The sequence below is a fragment of the Conger conger genome, chromosome 12 (genome assembly GCF_963514075.1).
Source record: "Conger conger chromosome 12, fConCon1.1, whole genome shotgun sequence".
Lineage (NCBI taxonomy): Eukaryota > Metazoa > Chordata > Actinopteri > Anguilliformes > Congridae > Conger > Conger conger.
Window position 1 is genome coordinate 19,875,715 of NC_083771.1, and position 16,602 is coordinate 19,892,316.

Here is a 16,602-nt window from a genome sequence, read left to right on the forward strand (position 1 = left end):
ATAGGAGCTAGGCTACAGCACTGAGACATAGGGGCTACACTACAGCACTGAGACATTGGAGCTAGGCTACAGCACTGACACACAGGGGCTACGCTACAGCACTGAGACATAGGAGCTAGGCTACAGCACTGAGACATAGGAGCAAGGCTACAGCACTGAGACATAGGAGCTAGGCTACAACACTGAGACATAGGGGCTAGGCTACAGCTATGCTACAGCTGGGCTAGCTTAGCCACAGTTTCTCAGTGCCGTGCTGTAGCCTAGCCCCTGTGTTTCCGTGCTGTAGCTTAGCCCCTGTGTTTCCGTGCTGTAGCTTAGCCCCTGTGTTTCCGTGCTGTAGCTTAGCCCGTGTTTCCGTGCTGTAGCCTAGCCCCTGTGTTTCCGTGCTGTAGCCTAGCCCCTGTGTTTCCATGCTGTAGCCTAGCCCCTGTGTTTCCGTGCTGTAGCTTAGCCCCTGTGTTTCCGTGCTGTAGCTTAGCCCCTGTGTTTCAGTGCTGTAGCTTAGCCCCTGTGTTTCAGCGCTGTTTCTCCCCTGCACTCACGGTGTTTCTGCGATGCACACAGAAGCGTTAGTGCCGCCGTGACGCTCTGCTGGTCCTCCGTAGCGGCGCGGCGGAGTGCTCTGTGCTGCTGTGTGTCTCATGCCGCGCGGTGACGCCCGCCGGTGACGGTGGATAAGCCCCGGTGACAGTCCTCGGCTCGGTCGAGAGGTTGACGTGATTCGAGCTGACCCGCCCCGCCGCAGATGTCCTGGAAGGGCTGATGACCTGTGACAGCGCGTAAATGACAGCTTCAGCTCAGAGGCACGGGGGGGGGGGGGGGGGGGGGGGGGGGGCGCAAAACTGGTGAAAGCCCCCCCCTTCCCCCTCTCCCCCACTCACATGCACACACACACAGGCACACACACACACATACGCACACACACTCACGCGCACGCACACACTCACCCAGACTTACACACACACAGTCACACACACACACACACACACACACACATGCACACTCACACAGGCACACACACACATACGCACACACACTCACGCACATGCGCACGCACACACCCACACAGACTCACACACACACATACACACCCCTTCGGGCCTCTTTTGATGTTGTCTGAGAATGGCAAATTCGACACTAGACAAGGGAAGGGGCCACTCTGTTATGCCGTTAGGCGTTGTGTGTGTGAGACTCTATTCCTGCTGTTGCCGAGCGGGACGCCGTGAGGGTGGGCTGTTTGAGAACAGAAATCAGTTGGCAGCAGGCTTGGGTGTTTCTGGGCTGCATTTACTCCTAGAGCCCTGAGGGGGGAAATGGGGTGAGGGGTGATTGGGGGGCAGGGGGGTGCTGATAAAGCGAGCGGCTCAGGGCAACAAGGACACGCAGCAGGTCGCTCTCTCACTCTCTCGGAGCAGGGAAATTTATGGCCGCTTTCGCTCAACGGAAACATGCTGTGGATCTGCACTGTGGGAATGCCCCACCAGGTCCACACTACCGCCCCCCAGCCCCACCCCCACACCCTCGTGACAGAACAGCAGACAGCAGAGGATCGATGGCAGTAGATGTGGATTAAGGGGGGGGGAAGGGGCAATAAAACACTTCCCCCCCCCCTCCGTGCCTCTCTGGCAGCAATGACAATGGCTCCCCCGGAGCCTGATTAACACACTACGCCCAATTGCTTGTGTGTGTGTGAGTGCATGTGTGTCCTTGCTGTCATTTGTGTGTGTGTGTGTGTGTGCGTGTGCGTGCATGTATGCACATGTGTATGTATGTATGTATGTGTGCCTGAGTGTGCGTGTGTGTCCGTGCTGTCATTTGTGTGTGTGTGTGTGTGCGTGCGTGTGCATGCAGGTGTGCACATGTGTGTGTATGTATGTGTGCATGAGTGTGCGTGTGTGTCCGTGCTGTCATTCCTGTGTGCCGTTTGTGTGTACCCCTATTGCAAAAAATTCCTTCCAAAAAATGTACAAGTGAATCCCTGTCAGAATGGTCTCTGGTGCTTGAAGATCCAGACGCAGGGATTACTGATGTATAAACTGTACAAAGCAGAGGAGTGCAGCTTGTTTTGCATGTGGAATTCATACATGCAAATACACATTTTAAGCACATGTATGTGTCACACTGTGGGGGGGCGACATGCTCTGTGCTGGGGATGCTTAGGCTGCAGGATGGAGGAGTAGATCCAGTTTCATGGCCTGAATGATTTCCTGGGTACCGGAATAGTTTCTTGGGTCCCTGAATGGTTTCTAGGATCTCAGAATGGTTTCATTGGTTCCTGAATGGTTTCTAGGATCTCAAAATGGTTTATTGGGTCCCTAAATGGTTTCTAGGATCTCAAAATGGTCTCTTGGGTCCCTGGGTGGTTTCTAGGATCTCAGAGTGGTTTCTTGGGTCCCTGAATGGTTTCTAGGATCTCAGGATGCTTTATTGGGTCCCTGAATGGTTTCTAGGATCTCAGAATGGCTTCATGGATCCCAGAATGGCTTCTTGGATCCCGGAATGGCTTTTTGGGTCCCGGAATGGTTTATTGGGTTGCAGGAATGTTTTCTTGGGTCCCCAGAATGGTTTCTCAGGCCCAGCAATGACTCCTTGTTACGACACCTCCGGGAGGTGGAAGCGTCCCGCGGTGGGTCTTGTGCCAGCGCAGGGCTGTTAATGAAAGCAGCGCGGCTTAGGTCCCGACAGATGGTCCCGCAGATGGTCCAGCGCTCATTTCAAACTTATGAAACGGGGAAGTGCATGAGGCCACACCATGTGACCCAACAGGCCCCGCCTCCACACAGATACCCGCTGCTCATTAGCAGAAAGAAATGCGTCCATTCGAGGTCAGATATCACAGAGTGTGAGCGTGAGGAAGGAGTGTGAGAAATATAATTTGGCTATGAATATACAGTGTAAGACTAGACTCATGAATTACATTTGTTTGAATTTTGGATTGAAACATAGGTGAATGACATTTTCTGAATGGGCATCAGGACTGATGTATTCTATATTTAATATTTAATATACAATGTGGGTGTGTAGATACTGTATGTATCAGTTAAATGCTAAAGTATTGGGACAGTAATATGGTATCTGTTTTGGCTCTGTTCTCCAGCACTTTGGATTTGGAAAAAAATAGAACATTGAATATGAGGTTAAAGTGTAGAATGCAGAATTTGAGGTATTTACAGCCATATCAGGGGAACTGTGTGGAAATTAAACAGTGTATAGTCCCCCTACTGCCTTTCAGCCAGATTCAGCCAGATTCATTTAGCTCCTTTATATAAGATTTCTTCTTATGTTTTGTAGCCAGAGATCATAAAATTATGGTCCTCAAGGGCTGAGAACGGCTGGTTTTCTGTGCCTGATTGCTGGCCATTCAGTAGTACTGACTGTTCTGTTAATTACTCAGGAGAAAAGAAAACCAGGGCTGGACTGAGGGTCAGATTTGATTCTCCCTGTTTTAGGCAATAAAATCGGCATAATAATGAAAAAACAAATTTCTGAAAAATCATCTCAGTTGCACACTGGAGTACAGAGTTTAATCGGAAAGAGCGCTGGGAGAATTGCCCTGACAGAGAGGTCCAGTGTGGCTTCTTAAGGGAGCAGGAGTTCACACAAGGGTCCTGTCCTGTCGCATTAACATTAATTTTTCAAATATGCCTTTTGGCAATAGTTTTATTGGTTATGTTCAAAGGACATCTGCAAGTATTTCCATAATCATAAGACTGTGATTATATCCTCATCTTGTGACTAAGCTCATGTAACATTTCTACTGGCTGGTTTAACGGCTGTACATTTTGTGACGAGCAACAGGTCCCTGGACCTGTGCTGAGCAGAATGATCTAGACTTCAGTGGTGTGAAAAGGCGAGCATCGCTGGGCTGAACGGCCTGTTGTTGCCGTCATGTGATGTTATGTGATGTTCTGTGATGATTATGAGCACACTGGCTATACGATGAGCAGACTCACCATGTCCTCGGCACACAGCCAGCTGCTGCGCGTTCCGTAAAAACAGTCCCCTTACCGCGTTATACTCCTCCTCCTTCGCATCGCTCTCACACACAAAGTTTCAACAGACCCTGGGTTATATGAATAAAATCACTTTATTGCTGTAATTTGGTAATGTAAATGGATCTCTGGCATTGAGACACAACGCCCCAGGCCCCATTTCCCCTCACATTACTCCAGTACTCCAGGCTGTGGATGAAACAATGGAAACAATTAACTATTTGTGAAGAAGGACACGGGCACATTTGGTACTGATGCAATATATGGCTAATATAATCTGTTTGGAACAAATATTGTCAGGTAATGCAATGCACTGTAATGTAGTGTAAGGTATATAATGCTAATCTCTTGACTGATTTCCTATGTCTGATAGTAGGTTATTTCCTTAACATGCCCAGGTGCACAGGGAGTGAGGTAGGGAGGTTGGCCACCACTCAAGCTTAGATGGGCCACATTACGTCCTGTTCCCAGTCACCAGGCTGGAAATACATCCCTCCCAGTCCCAAACCCGTGCACTGAAATTCTCCTACAACACAAAACAAATGTTCTGTCAAAGTGAATGTAGATCTGGTGTCCAAACTATCTTTTAGAATTTGCATTTATGCTTTTGGGATCTGTATCCATATATTCTGTTACATGTATATATAGTATAAATAAGGAATTATTTCTACATATTTACATTTACATATTCATGGTTTATATACTATATACACTCAGCGAGCAATTTATTAGTAGACCTGTCCACCAGCTTGTTAATGCAAATATCTAATCAGCCAATCATTTGGCAGAAACTAAATGCATAAAATCAGGCAGACATGGCCAAGAGGTTCAGCCGTTTTTCAGACCAAATGTCAGAATGGGGAAGAAATGAGATCTAAGTGACTTTGACCACCGAATGATTGTTAGTGCCCGATGGGGTGGTTTGAGTATCTTAGGAACTGCCCTGAAATATCCTGGAATTTTCACGCACAGTAATCTCTAGAGTTGCAGAGAATGGTGCGTAAAACACAAAACATGCAGTGAGCAGCAGTTCCCAGAGTGCAAGAGGTCAGAGGAGAAGGGCCAGACTGTTTGAAGCTGACAGGAAGGTGACAGTAACACACATAACCAAGAATTACAAAAGCGGTATGCAGAAGAGCATCTCTGAACACACAACACATCAAACCTCTAAGTGGGTAGGCTGCAGTAGTAGAAGACCAATAAGTCTAATAAATACCTAATAAAGTGCTCAGTGAGTGTATATTCAGGATTTATATAAATATGTCCTGCATGGCTCCCTGTATATATATACAGTACTGTGCAAAAGTCTTAGGCACCCTAGACTTTATTATATATATATATATATATTTTTTTTTTGGTGTGTTAGTATAAAATAACACATTTGAGATTTCCAAATATTCATTCTTTAAAAATAATTTTACAGAGATATTTCGTATTTAATAAAAAAAAGTAACATATTACTGTAAGCAATTTATTACTTTTTACATAAAAACTTGATCAAGGCTGTCTGAGATCAGAAGCAAGGAGCCAACCAAAGTCTGAGAAGAACTGTGGCAAGTTCTCCAACAGGCTTGGAACAACCTCCCTGCTGATTGTCTTATAGAACTGCAGGACAGCGTTGGCTATCTCAGAGAAGTGATGCAGTTTTAACGCCGAAGGGTGGTCACAAAAAATATTGATTTGATTTAGTTTTTAACTATTCTGCCAAATTACTAAAATGTAATGTAAAATATATAGTACGTTTATTTAGGACCTTTCGTCTAATTATTTTTGAAAGAATCTTATCTGTACAGAATGTTATACAGGCGCCTAAGACTTTTGCACAGTACTGTACATATATATATATATATATACTCATATATACTCTCACTCATATATATATATATATGAGTGAGAGAGAGAGTGAGGGACGGAGGGAGGGAGGGAGTGCAGGAGGGAGAGATGGAGAGATGGATGCATAGAGAGGGGGGCGTAGCACAAGGTCTATAAATGTGAGAGAACTGAGGAAACTGTAAATAATTAAGAAATGCTGAGCGAGGCCCCTCCACCGCCCCACCGCCCCATTGCTTTCCATCCCTCACCAACACCCCCACAACACCCCCAACACCCCCACTCTCCAGGAGCCTGGGAAAAAGACCAGTTCCGCCTCCTCTCCAAAAACCTCACCCCCCCCCCACCCAGATTACGTCTGCATTTCTGACCGCACTGAGTCAGGTACGCCTGGAGCCCACATCGATTACACCCTCTGCGCTCTTTATTTATCATCCCTCTCTCTCTCGCTCTCTCTCTCACACTCACTCTCTCTCTCCCTATCACTCTCTCTCTCTCTCGCTCTCTCTCTCACACTCACTCTCTCTCTCCCTATCACTCTCTCTCTCTCTCTCTCGCTCTCTCTCTCACACTCACTCTCTCTCTCCCTATCACTCTCTCTCACTCTCTCTCTCGCACTCACTCTCTCTCTCCCTATCACTCACTCTCTTGCTCTCTCTCTCTCTCACACTCACTCTCTCTATCACTCTCTCTCACTCTTTCTCTCTCACACTCACTCTCTGTCTATCACTCTCTCTCGCTCTCTCTCTCTCACACTCACTCTCTCTCACTCTCTCTTTCTTTCTCTCACACTCTCTCTCTATCACTCTCTCTCGCTCTTTCTCACACTCACTCTCTCTCTCCCTATCACTCTCTCTCACTCTCTCTTTCTTTCTCTCACACTCTCTCTCTCTCTCTATCACTCTCTCTCTCGCTCTCTCTTTCTTTCTCTCACACTCTCTCTCTCTATCACTCTCTCTCGCTCTCCCTTTTTCTCTCTCACACTCTCTCTCTCCCTGTCACTCTCTCTCACTCTGTCTCTCCATCACTCTCTCTCTCTCCCTATCACTCTCTCTCTCACTCTGTCTCTCCATCACTCTCTCTCACTCTCTCTCTCTCCCTATCACTCTCTCTGTCTCTCTCTCTCGCACTTACTCTCGTACTCTCTCTCTGTCTCTCTCTGCCTCTCTCTCTCTCTCTCTCTCTCTCTCTTTAGTGCCACATCCCCCAGCATGCTCTGCTCCACAGCACCTTCCATCCACACCAGGCTGTCATTTCTCAGCGTGCAGCCTGGCCCCTGCAGACTCAGAAACTCTGATCTCTGCCCTCTAAGCCCCCCACCACCACCACCACTGTCATCCCTGTCATTAACCCTCCACCCGCCGGGACACAACTCATCTCTGAGAAGACTTGCTTTCAGAATAAAAGCCCTCCCTGTTTCCCTGCCTTGGGATATTTCTTTTTTCAGCCTTTTTTTTTTTTTTTTTTTTTTTTTTTTGCTAGAAAGAGTCATCAAGCTGGCCGCCGGGAGATAGAGTGGTGGATGTTTTTTCTTGGTAAGCCGCTAAGCGGCTTCTCCCACTCCTCACTTAATGGAAAGAGGTGGGCGGCGGCTGAGATGGAGGCTCTGAACGCCTCTTCTCCAATGACGCGCGAGGTGGGCGTGGCCTCTGAACGGTGCTGTGGACAGCTTGGCTGTGTTCGAAACCACGCACTAGCATACTGCTCGTACTAAATCTCAGCCTTTTTAAAATCATTTAAACGTATTACGAGCAGTATGCTAAGTACGCTGTTTAGAACACAGCCCTCGTCTTTGTGGGGTGGAGGTTTCTGAGCCTCCTGGAGGGGCCCTTTTTTCCAGCTTTTTATCCTCATATTAATAGTGTCAGCATGGCTGTTTGGCATATTGCAATGAAATATCTTATCAAGCTCTTTCTGTTCTTTTGGGCGCTGTACTCCAGCACATTTGATTTTAAATCAAAGAATGAATATGAGGTTAAATTGCAGACTATCGGCTTTATTTTAATGGTATTCACATCCATATTCCATCCGAAATTTTGACACATTTATTGAGTATTGCCGTCTGTTTTGTTCCCATAAGAACGGGAGCCATGGAGGGGTGAGGGGCCCTCCGTCAGCAGAGAGCAGGGAGCCGTTCCTTTCTCTCACAAAGGCAGCCTCTTCCTCCGGAGTGAGCGCAGCTTCATTTGCATGTGCGGCGGTGGCTCGCATGCGGGGGATATAGATCACCTGCACAGTGGAGTGCTGAAGAGCGACTCACAGTGCAGCGTGCCACTCGCAGACCAAGGCCCCAGCGCAGAGGGGCTCGGCCGTGTGGGCTACAGGAGAGGGGCTCGGCCGTGTGGGCTACAGGAGAGGGGCTCGGCCGTGTGGGCTACAGGAGAGGGGCTCGGCCGTGTGGGCTACAGGAGAGGGGGTCAGGCTTGTGGGCTACAGGAGAGGGGGTCAGGCTTGTGGGCTACAGGAGAGGGGCTCGGCCCTGTGGGCTACAGGAGAGGGGGTCAGGCTTGTGGGCTACAGGAGAGGGGCTCGGCCCTGTGGGCTACAGGAGAGGGGGTCAGGCTTGTGGGCTACAGGAGAGGGGCTCGGCCCTGTGGGCTACAGGAGAGGGGCTCGGCCGTGTGGGCTACAGGAGAGGGGCTCGGCCGTGTGGGCTACAGGAGAGGGGCTCGGCCGTGTGGGCTACAGGAGAGGGGGTCAGGCTTGTGGGCTACAGGAGAGGGGCTCGGCCCTGTGGGCTACAGGAGAGGGGCTCGGCCCTGTGGGCTACAGGAGAGGGGGTCAGGCTTGTGGGCTACAGGAGAGGGGGTCAGGCTTGTGGGCTACAGGAGAGGGGGTCAGGCTTGTGGGCTACAGGAGAGGGGGTCAGGCTTGTGGGCTACAGGAGAGGGGGTCAGGCTTGTGGGCTACAGGAGAGGGGGTCAGGCTTGTGGGCTACAGGAGAGGGGGTCAGGCTTGTGGGCTACAGGAGAGGGGCTCGGCCGTGTGGGCTACAGGAGAGGGGGTCAGGCTTGTGGGCTACAGGAGAGGGGGTCAGGCTTGTGGGCTACAGGAGAGGGGGTCAGGCTTGTGGGCTACAGGAGAGGGGGTCAGGCTTGTGGGCTACAGGAGAAGGGGACTGCAGCAGGGCACAGGTCTTTATGGGGCTTTATTGCTCTGCCGCCTCCAGCTTCAGTCTCCACCATTTTGAAAACCGTTTTGAAATATTTTTATTTGGGGGACATTTTACGTGTTTATGTGTGATGATCCCTGCCACCCTTCACCCCCCGTGCCAGGTGCCTGCTGGGTGAAGGCCTTAGAGTGGTGAGCCCAACCCACAGAGCCCAGCGCTCACTCTGCCTCCAGTGTCAGGGCCCTGTCTCTCAGCCACTCTGGAGCCCAGCCCCTCACTCTGCCTCCAGTGTCAGGGCCTCTGGAGCCCAGCCCGGGCATGCAGCCCAGTCCCTCCCCTCCTCCTCTTCATGGAGCTAGCGTTCCTCTGCACACACAAAAACACAAACACGAGGAAAACACTCTCTGACAGGCTTTAATCTGTGAGCTTTCAGAGATTTGTCGTGATTAAAACCAAAAATGCTAAGAGCCGCTTCCTCAAACACAGATTAAGCTTATTCTCGGACTAAATTACGTTTTCAGCTTTGTGTAGAGAATCCCCATCCTCTCTGTGAAACTGTCCCATTGAATGTGTCCAGGAAGGCTGTTCTGCCCTTCAATAGTGCGGTCTCACTACACTGCAAATAGAGACCCAGTGTCCGCTAACAACGATCTAAATGATCTTAACGATCAACAGCACTCGTTATGTCAAGCAGCAGTTTCTTTAGCCTACTCAGAATCCCGTGCTCTCATTCTCAGGCATAGTAAGGTACATTTCCAGACATCCCATTATCGCTATAGGATCTGCTCGGCACAAAGATCTGCTCAGGGTCCTTTCGCGGAATGATTAATCGAGATGCACTGCATCGATTGCTTTCAAAGATTTTCATGAAAATTTCAGACCTTAGCGTTCCTTCCATTGCCCAATTAAAAAGTACATTACATTACATTAATGGCATTTGGCAGACGCTCTTATCCAGAGCAATGTACAGTTGATTAGACTAAGCAGGAGACAATCCTCCCCTGGAGCAATGCAGGGTTAAGGGCCTTGCTCAAGGGCCCAATGGCTGTGCGGATCTTATTACGGCTACACCGGGATTAGAACCACCGACCTTGCGTGTCCCAGACATGTACCTTAACCACTACGCTACAGGCCGCCCCGTAGTAGTAGTAGTGTCTTGGTGGCACAGCCTGCAGAGCACTGACCTCAACGGTTCGAATCCGACCGTCTGACAATTTGTTGCATGTCTTTCCCTCTCTCTCGCCCCCATTCTTCCTGTCTCTCTCCACTATAATGTCCAATAAAAGGCCTAAAAAATATCTTTAAAAAAAGTAAAGCCACAGAGAAATATGATTTTTTTTTTACATGTCGTATAAGATCTCCGCAATGTTCCAACAATGTATAAGCAACTATTTCACCATAACGGAGGCACAAACTGTTCTTTCTATTGTGATTCAAGCACGCACACTCTCAAACGCCCAACTCAACACCCCAAGAAATGTATACGTTATGCTTATATTAACACTAATGGTCGAGAATTTACAAGTATTTAACTCCTGCTTTCTGAGCCAGCTCCATACTCCATACTGTGCATCGGAGGAACACATAACGATACATCACTGTGTAGTGAAGAGATGCGAGGACCCCGGGCGGATCGTATCCCGACACCGGCGATCCCTGAATCAACCTTGACCTTCAACAGTGACCCCGCCTCCTGCTGCCTGGAGTGTAAATTTGATTGGTCCCGCCGCCGGACATGACCGCGTGGCCCCACCTCGTCTGCCTTATCGAGCAAATTGAATTATTCAAAGTGAACGAGCTGCTTATGGTGACAAGGCGCCATAGATCAGATGGACAGGAGTGGACCCCCCCCCCCCCCACACACCCCACGGTCCACTGCCCTCCCCCACATATAGAACATGATCTCTGGACATCCTGAGTGGTTCATTGGCCTCAAGGGCTTTATGACAGTGCGTGACAATTTGCCATCAATTTCAAGAGGACACTGTAATGGACACCCTTGAGCGAGGCCCTTTCATTCTCCCCCTGTGGGGATGAAAGTAATTTATGATTGCATGACAAGAATCTGAAAGAGGGCATGACCTATTCTGTAAAGGTAGCTGTGTGAATCTGCAGTATGGAGGTTGTAAAGGTAGCTGTGTGCATCTGCAGTATGGAGGTTGTAAAGGTAGCTGTGTGCATCTGCAGTATGGAGGTTGTAAAGGTAGCTGTAAGAAACTGCAGTATGGGGGTTGTAAAGCTTGTAAAGCTAGCTGTGTGAATCTGCTGTGTGAGGGTTGTAAAGGTAGCTGTCTCAATCTGCAGTATGGGGTTGTAAAGCTAGCTGTGTGAATCTGCAGTGTGAGAGTTGTAAAGGTAGCTGTTTGAATCTGCTGGATGAGGGTTGTAAATGTAGCTGTTTGAATCTGCAGTATGAGGGTTGTAAAGGTAGCTGTTTGAATCTGCAGTGTTAGGGTTGTAATGCAAGCTGTGTGAATCTGCAGTATGGAGGTTGTAAAGGTAGCTGTAAGAAACTGCAGTATGGGGGTTGTAAAGCTTGTAAAGGTAGCTGTGTGAATCTGCAGTGTGAGGGTTGTAAAGGTAGCTGTTTGAATCTGCTGTATGAGGGTTGTAAAAGTAGCTGTTTGAATCTGCAGTATGGGGTTGTAAAGGTAGCTGTCTGAATCTGCAGTATGAGGGTTGTAAAAGTAGCTGTTTGAATCTGCAGTTAGGGTTGTAAAGGTAGCTGTTTGAATCTGCAGTGTTACGGTTGTAAAGGTAGCTGTGTGAATCTGCAGTATGAGGGTTGTAAAGGTAGCTGTTTGAATCTGCAGTTAGGGTTGTAAAGTTAGCTGTGTGAATCTGCAGTTAGGGTTGTAAAGCTAGCTGTGAATCTGCTGTATGGGGGTTGTAAATGTAGCTGTGAATCTGCTGTATGGGGGTTGTAAAGGTAGCTGTATGAAAGGGGGTTGAATTTTGGATTCCACGTTTTAGGCAAGTGTTGGACTTTCACATCCTGGGACACCGTCATAACTCTGGCCAGTTAGAATTTGTCAACAAGCTGAATGTATAATTAATTATTAAAATGAATTGTAGGATCTCCTTTGATCTGAGAATCTCATTAGCCCATTTGGGGAATTTCACACTTAAGAGTGTTAGTCATTTTGTTTACAACGATATCAAAGGCCTTTTCGTGTAGAAGTAGCTTGTGTGTTTTGTGTGTGGAGACAATGGATAATGGAAACACCATGAAGCAGCCTTTCTCTGTTGGACTGGCTTTTATAAACTAGATAATTACACCAACTGGCTTCAACGTGTTTTGTTTGCTGTCTGTTAGCCATTAGCTGAACCAAATAATGTATTAACTCATCCCTTATTTAGGGAAACTAACAATGATTTATATACAGACAGTTCACAGTACAATTACATAGTGAAAAGAAATGCGAAATTCAAAATGAATACAATTTCAAGTCTCAGACACAGTGATACACTAAATGCGTTGATACACTGAATGTGTGTGTGTGTGTGTGTGTGCATGTATGTATGTGTGTGTGTGTGTGTGTGTGTGTGCACGTGCGCTCGGTCTAAGAGCTTGTGTTTTATGTACGGTTTTTCTGGATATGTTGGTTCCTCCTCGCCTTCTCTCTCTCTGAAGTGTCCCCAAGGAGCAGAAAATGTGGTGCGGACTATGCTTTCTGCACAGGCTTCTAAGACCAATGAAATGAAGGAATATAAAATATAAATATATAAAAAAAAGTGCCTGGGAGCTGTATGGGTTCACCCTGCATGGCATTTTATTTCCCGGAGATAGATGGAGATTCCGGGAGGTTCCGTGCTCACGCTGAAATGCGGGAGCCTTGATGCCTGCTGGTTGGTTGGCGGATGTGAGAAACCACGGATTTGCCTTTTCTTTGCACTTCTGTCACACTGGAGGGGGGATGCTGGATTCTGTGGTGCTCCAGCTGCTCGGAGTGTATGATCCCTGCCCCTCCCTTCCCCAGCCCCCGAGAATTTGGAGGAGACTAGAGGGGAAACAGGAACAAGTGGATCCAGCTGCACTACAAGAACTGTGCCCATTTGTCAGATATACACTACCCCCCCCCCCCCCACACACACACACACACACACACACACACACACACACTCCTGCACATCCCCCCAGAACTCTGCACATTTCCCTCACCTACCCACACCTCCAGTCAGACTCAGTTCTGGTACAAGATTCATTCATTTCTGAAAACAGGGAGCAGTATTGATTTCCCTTTGCCTCCCGTATGGCACCGCATGGATGTACTGGTAGAGAGGGAGAGGAAAAGAGAAAGAGGGGGAGGGACGGAGAGAAAGGGAAAGATGGAGGGAGAGAGCGAGGGAGAGAGCGAGAGTAAAAGAGAAAGAAGGGGAGGGAGGGAGAGAAAGAGAGAGAGAAGCTGGTACACCATTTTGGAAAGACAGGGATAAGCTGGTAGGACAGAGAGACGAAGAGAGAGACAGCACGCAGCTGGTCCTGAAGCTCACTCACCCTCGCTCTGGAGGGCACCCTCCACAGTGAGTCAGCCACCTTATCACAAAACACAAACAGCCGTTTATCAACGATTGTGGAAAATCAAACAAAAAAAATCAAAGCAACCTGGCATGATATCTGGCCCTAAGACCAACCCCCCAACACTGCGGCGGACTACCAGACCACAGTGGAAAAATGACAAACACAAATAATCATGAATGAACATTCAGCGAGCACAGCCTGGCTATAGAGCCCAGCCGACACCAGCATACCTGGTTGCCCAGGGAAGGGAGGCTATGCCACAGAGGGAGAGACAGCAGTTCTGTACATTCATTATTATTTTATGAATCACTATCACTGCTTTTATTTGTTCTGTTATTGTTACATTTCGTGATTATCATTATTGTCACAGTTTTCTGTTAACTGTTATATAAACAACTTGCTTTGGCAATATATGTTTAAAATGTGTCATACTGATAAAGCATATTGAAATTGAGAGCAAGAGAATTGAACAGCAGGTCCTGGAGAAAGGTATCTCAGAGGCAGTCCTGAGTGTGTTTCTGAACTGCAACTCTCTCTCTCTCTCCTCTCTCTCTCTCTCTCTCTTCCAGGCGGTAGCGTCAGAGACCCAGCCCTTTGGAGTACGTGACTGTTATCAGTGATCCACAGTTTGCCCAGAGGTGTGGTCTTCCAGAGCCTCTGCCCCACCCACTCACTCCACACTGTTCTGACATACCTGTCTCAGGTAATCTCCACACTGTGTTATACCTGTCTCAGGTAATCTCCACACTGTTCTGATATACCTGTCTCAGGTAATCGCCACACTGCGTTATACCTGTCTCAGGTAATATCCACACTGTTCTGATATACCTGCCTCAGGTAATCTCCACACTGTTCTGATATACCTGCCTCAGGTAATCTCCACACTGTGTTATACCTGTCTCAGGTAATCTCCACACTGTTCTGACATACCTGTCTCAGGTAATCTCCACACTGTGTTATACCTGTCTCAGGTAATCTCCACACTGTGTTATACCTGTCTCAGGTAATCTCACGCCCTTCCCAGCCTCCAGTCTCTGTCAGATACTGTCAGTCTCTGCTCTCCTCTGCCCTGTTACTACCTGTCTCTGGGTACCTGCTTAGCGGTCTTTCCAAGTTGCATTGTGATGCCAAGGCATTGATTTTGAAAAGGCCTTCTTTGCTGTACAGTTCCAAACAGAACGTAGGGGAAACAGAAATTGTTGTTGCACATCCTTCTTTCTGTTATTATTGTAATTAAATATGAAGCCTTTCCCAAATATAAAGATGAGTTAATGTGATAATAAAGTGTTTGGCCGTGAGGCCTTGCTCACTGCAATTCTGGCGACAATGAGAAACAGAATATATTTAGCAGAAGAGGAGGGTGAAACTGAGGAAGTGTCAGGAAAAGGGTGCGCTCTTGCTAACTAAGTAAACAATTTTGAATTATCCTCTTTTGTAGACTGTAATTCAGCAATCATTCAATAGATTTAAGCATTTTTGTTATAACATTTTTTTCCCTTTGTCAACACATAAGTATCAGAGTAAGACTCTGGGCAATGGGGTTTTTGCTTTTCTATTTTTCTTATAGCCGTTGTACTGTGTAATACACAGTTGTGATTGATGTTATCCTGAATGTGCCTGTGTTGCATTAGGAGCCTCCATTTCAAAGCCGCCATTAGATCTACCATCTGTTACTCTAGTGCTATTGGTGGGGAATACATGCACTGTTGTATTGTAGACACAGGACTCTCTTAGCTGATAACAATAAATAACAAACCACCAGAGAGAACCAAATCGATAAAAAGAGACAAAACATATGGAGGCAAATAACATTTTCTGTGCGCAAAGTTTATTTTCCATTCTTTCATTAGATTTTTTCCTCCAAAATCAGAAGTACCTTAGTGCATGTAAAAGCTACACTAGGCAAGATAGGATCTCAATGGACTAAATCAACATTATGAGGGTATTGGTGGCAGGCGACACAGTGTTTCTCGTATATTGAACTATTACACACATTTTTTATTTGTGGCAAAATCTTTAGTTTACATTTGTTTACAAATGATCAGAGTATTTCACTTCAGGTTTGCATTGTGCAAGGGAAGAGCGGTGGAGCCATCGTTTATTCCAATTTAACCATTAATGCCACAAAGATTTTTCTCAACGGTTAAGCATGTACCTATTTACAGCTAATTAGCCATTGTAAAAGGCTTTAATTCAACAGGACTTTTAAAATGAATGTGGAGAATCATTAGCATCATAATCACATGAGCACCATTTTAATGTGCTACTGGAGACAGTGAAACGACTCATCTGTTTTACCAACCTTCTCCCTGTATGAAGTCCGTTAGAACAGCCAGTAAGTCGGTGTGTCTGTCGGTTCATCTGTTTGTGCCAATGCAGGTCCCTGTAAGAGCAGCCATGACAGAAACCGTGACGACCAGACACAGCAAGTAAGAGCGGGGTGGGGGGCGCGGGGGGAGTGGGCGGGGGGCGGATGATGCGTCCAATCATGCCTGAGGAGAAAGGAACAACTGTAAATAATGATTGACCTTTGAATGACCTTGACATGGTCAATCACTAAGCTCTTCTCTCTTTCTCTCCCTTTCTCTCTCTCTGTTCTTCCTCTCTTCCTCTCCTGGGGTCACAGTGATAAGGACCCGTAAGTTGACTGAGAGCCAGGGGGTTTCATCTCTGTCTGTGTGCATGAATATACTATATATATATATATATATATATATATATATATATATATATATATATATATATATATATATATACAATAATCTGCTGTATGTACGTTATTAAGCTTAAATGGCTAAATACAGTGTCTGTGTGTGTATAAAACATGCACCCGCACACACACACACACATACCATAGACATACATGCATATTTAGCTTTGATTTTAACGGAATATGTTTCACAGATGAAAATCCACCTTCATGTAGTGGCAAGGTTTGTAATACAGTATATGTAATGCATTTTGACAGTCAGGACACAGTCATTAGGTTTGTATTTCCCCAGATAGGGGCATATGCCACCGTCTCACTTCAGCGCCCTGGCTCCTGCATTAGCACAGGCTGCTGTGTTCCCAGTGTGTGTGCCAAAGCCAGGGGTGTGTGTGTGTGTGTGTGTGTGTGTGCGTGTGTGTGTGTGTGCCAAAGCCAG

At 47.2% G+C, this 16,602-nt stretch overlaps 1 protein-coding gene across 1 annotated transcript in view; it reads left to right on the forward strand.

Annotated features, from left to right (window-relative positions):
- The window catches only part of LOC133105625 (rabphilin-3A-like), a 45,825-nt gene that overhangs the window by 7,014 nt on the left and 22,209 nt on the right, over nucleotides 1–16,602 (forward strand). Inside the window, exons 2-3 of the mRNA XM_061215839.1 lie at nucleotides 14,026–14,159; nucleotides 15,836–15,885. Of these exons, the coding sequence (XP_061071823.1) occupies nucleotides 15,854–15,885 (32 nt within the window). The 5' untranslated portion in view covers nucleotides 14,026–14,159; nucleotides 15,836–15,853. The remainder of the gene's footprint in view (nucleotides 1–14,025; nucleotides 14,160–15,835; nucleotides 15,886–16,602) is intronic.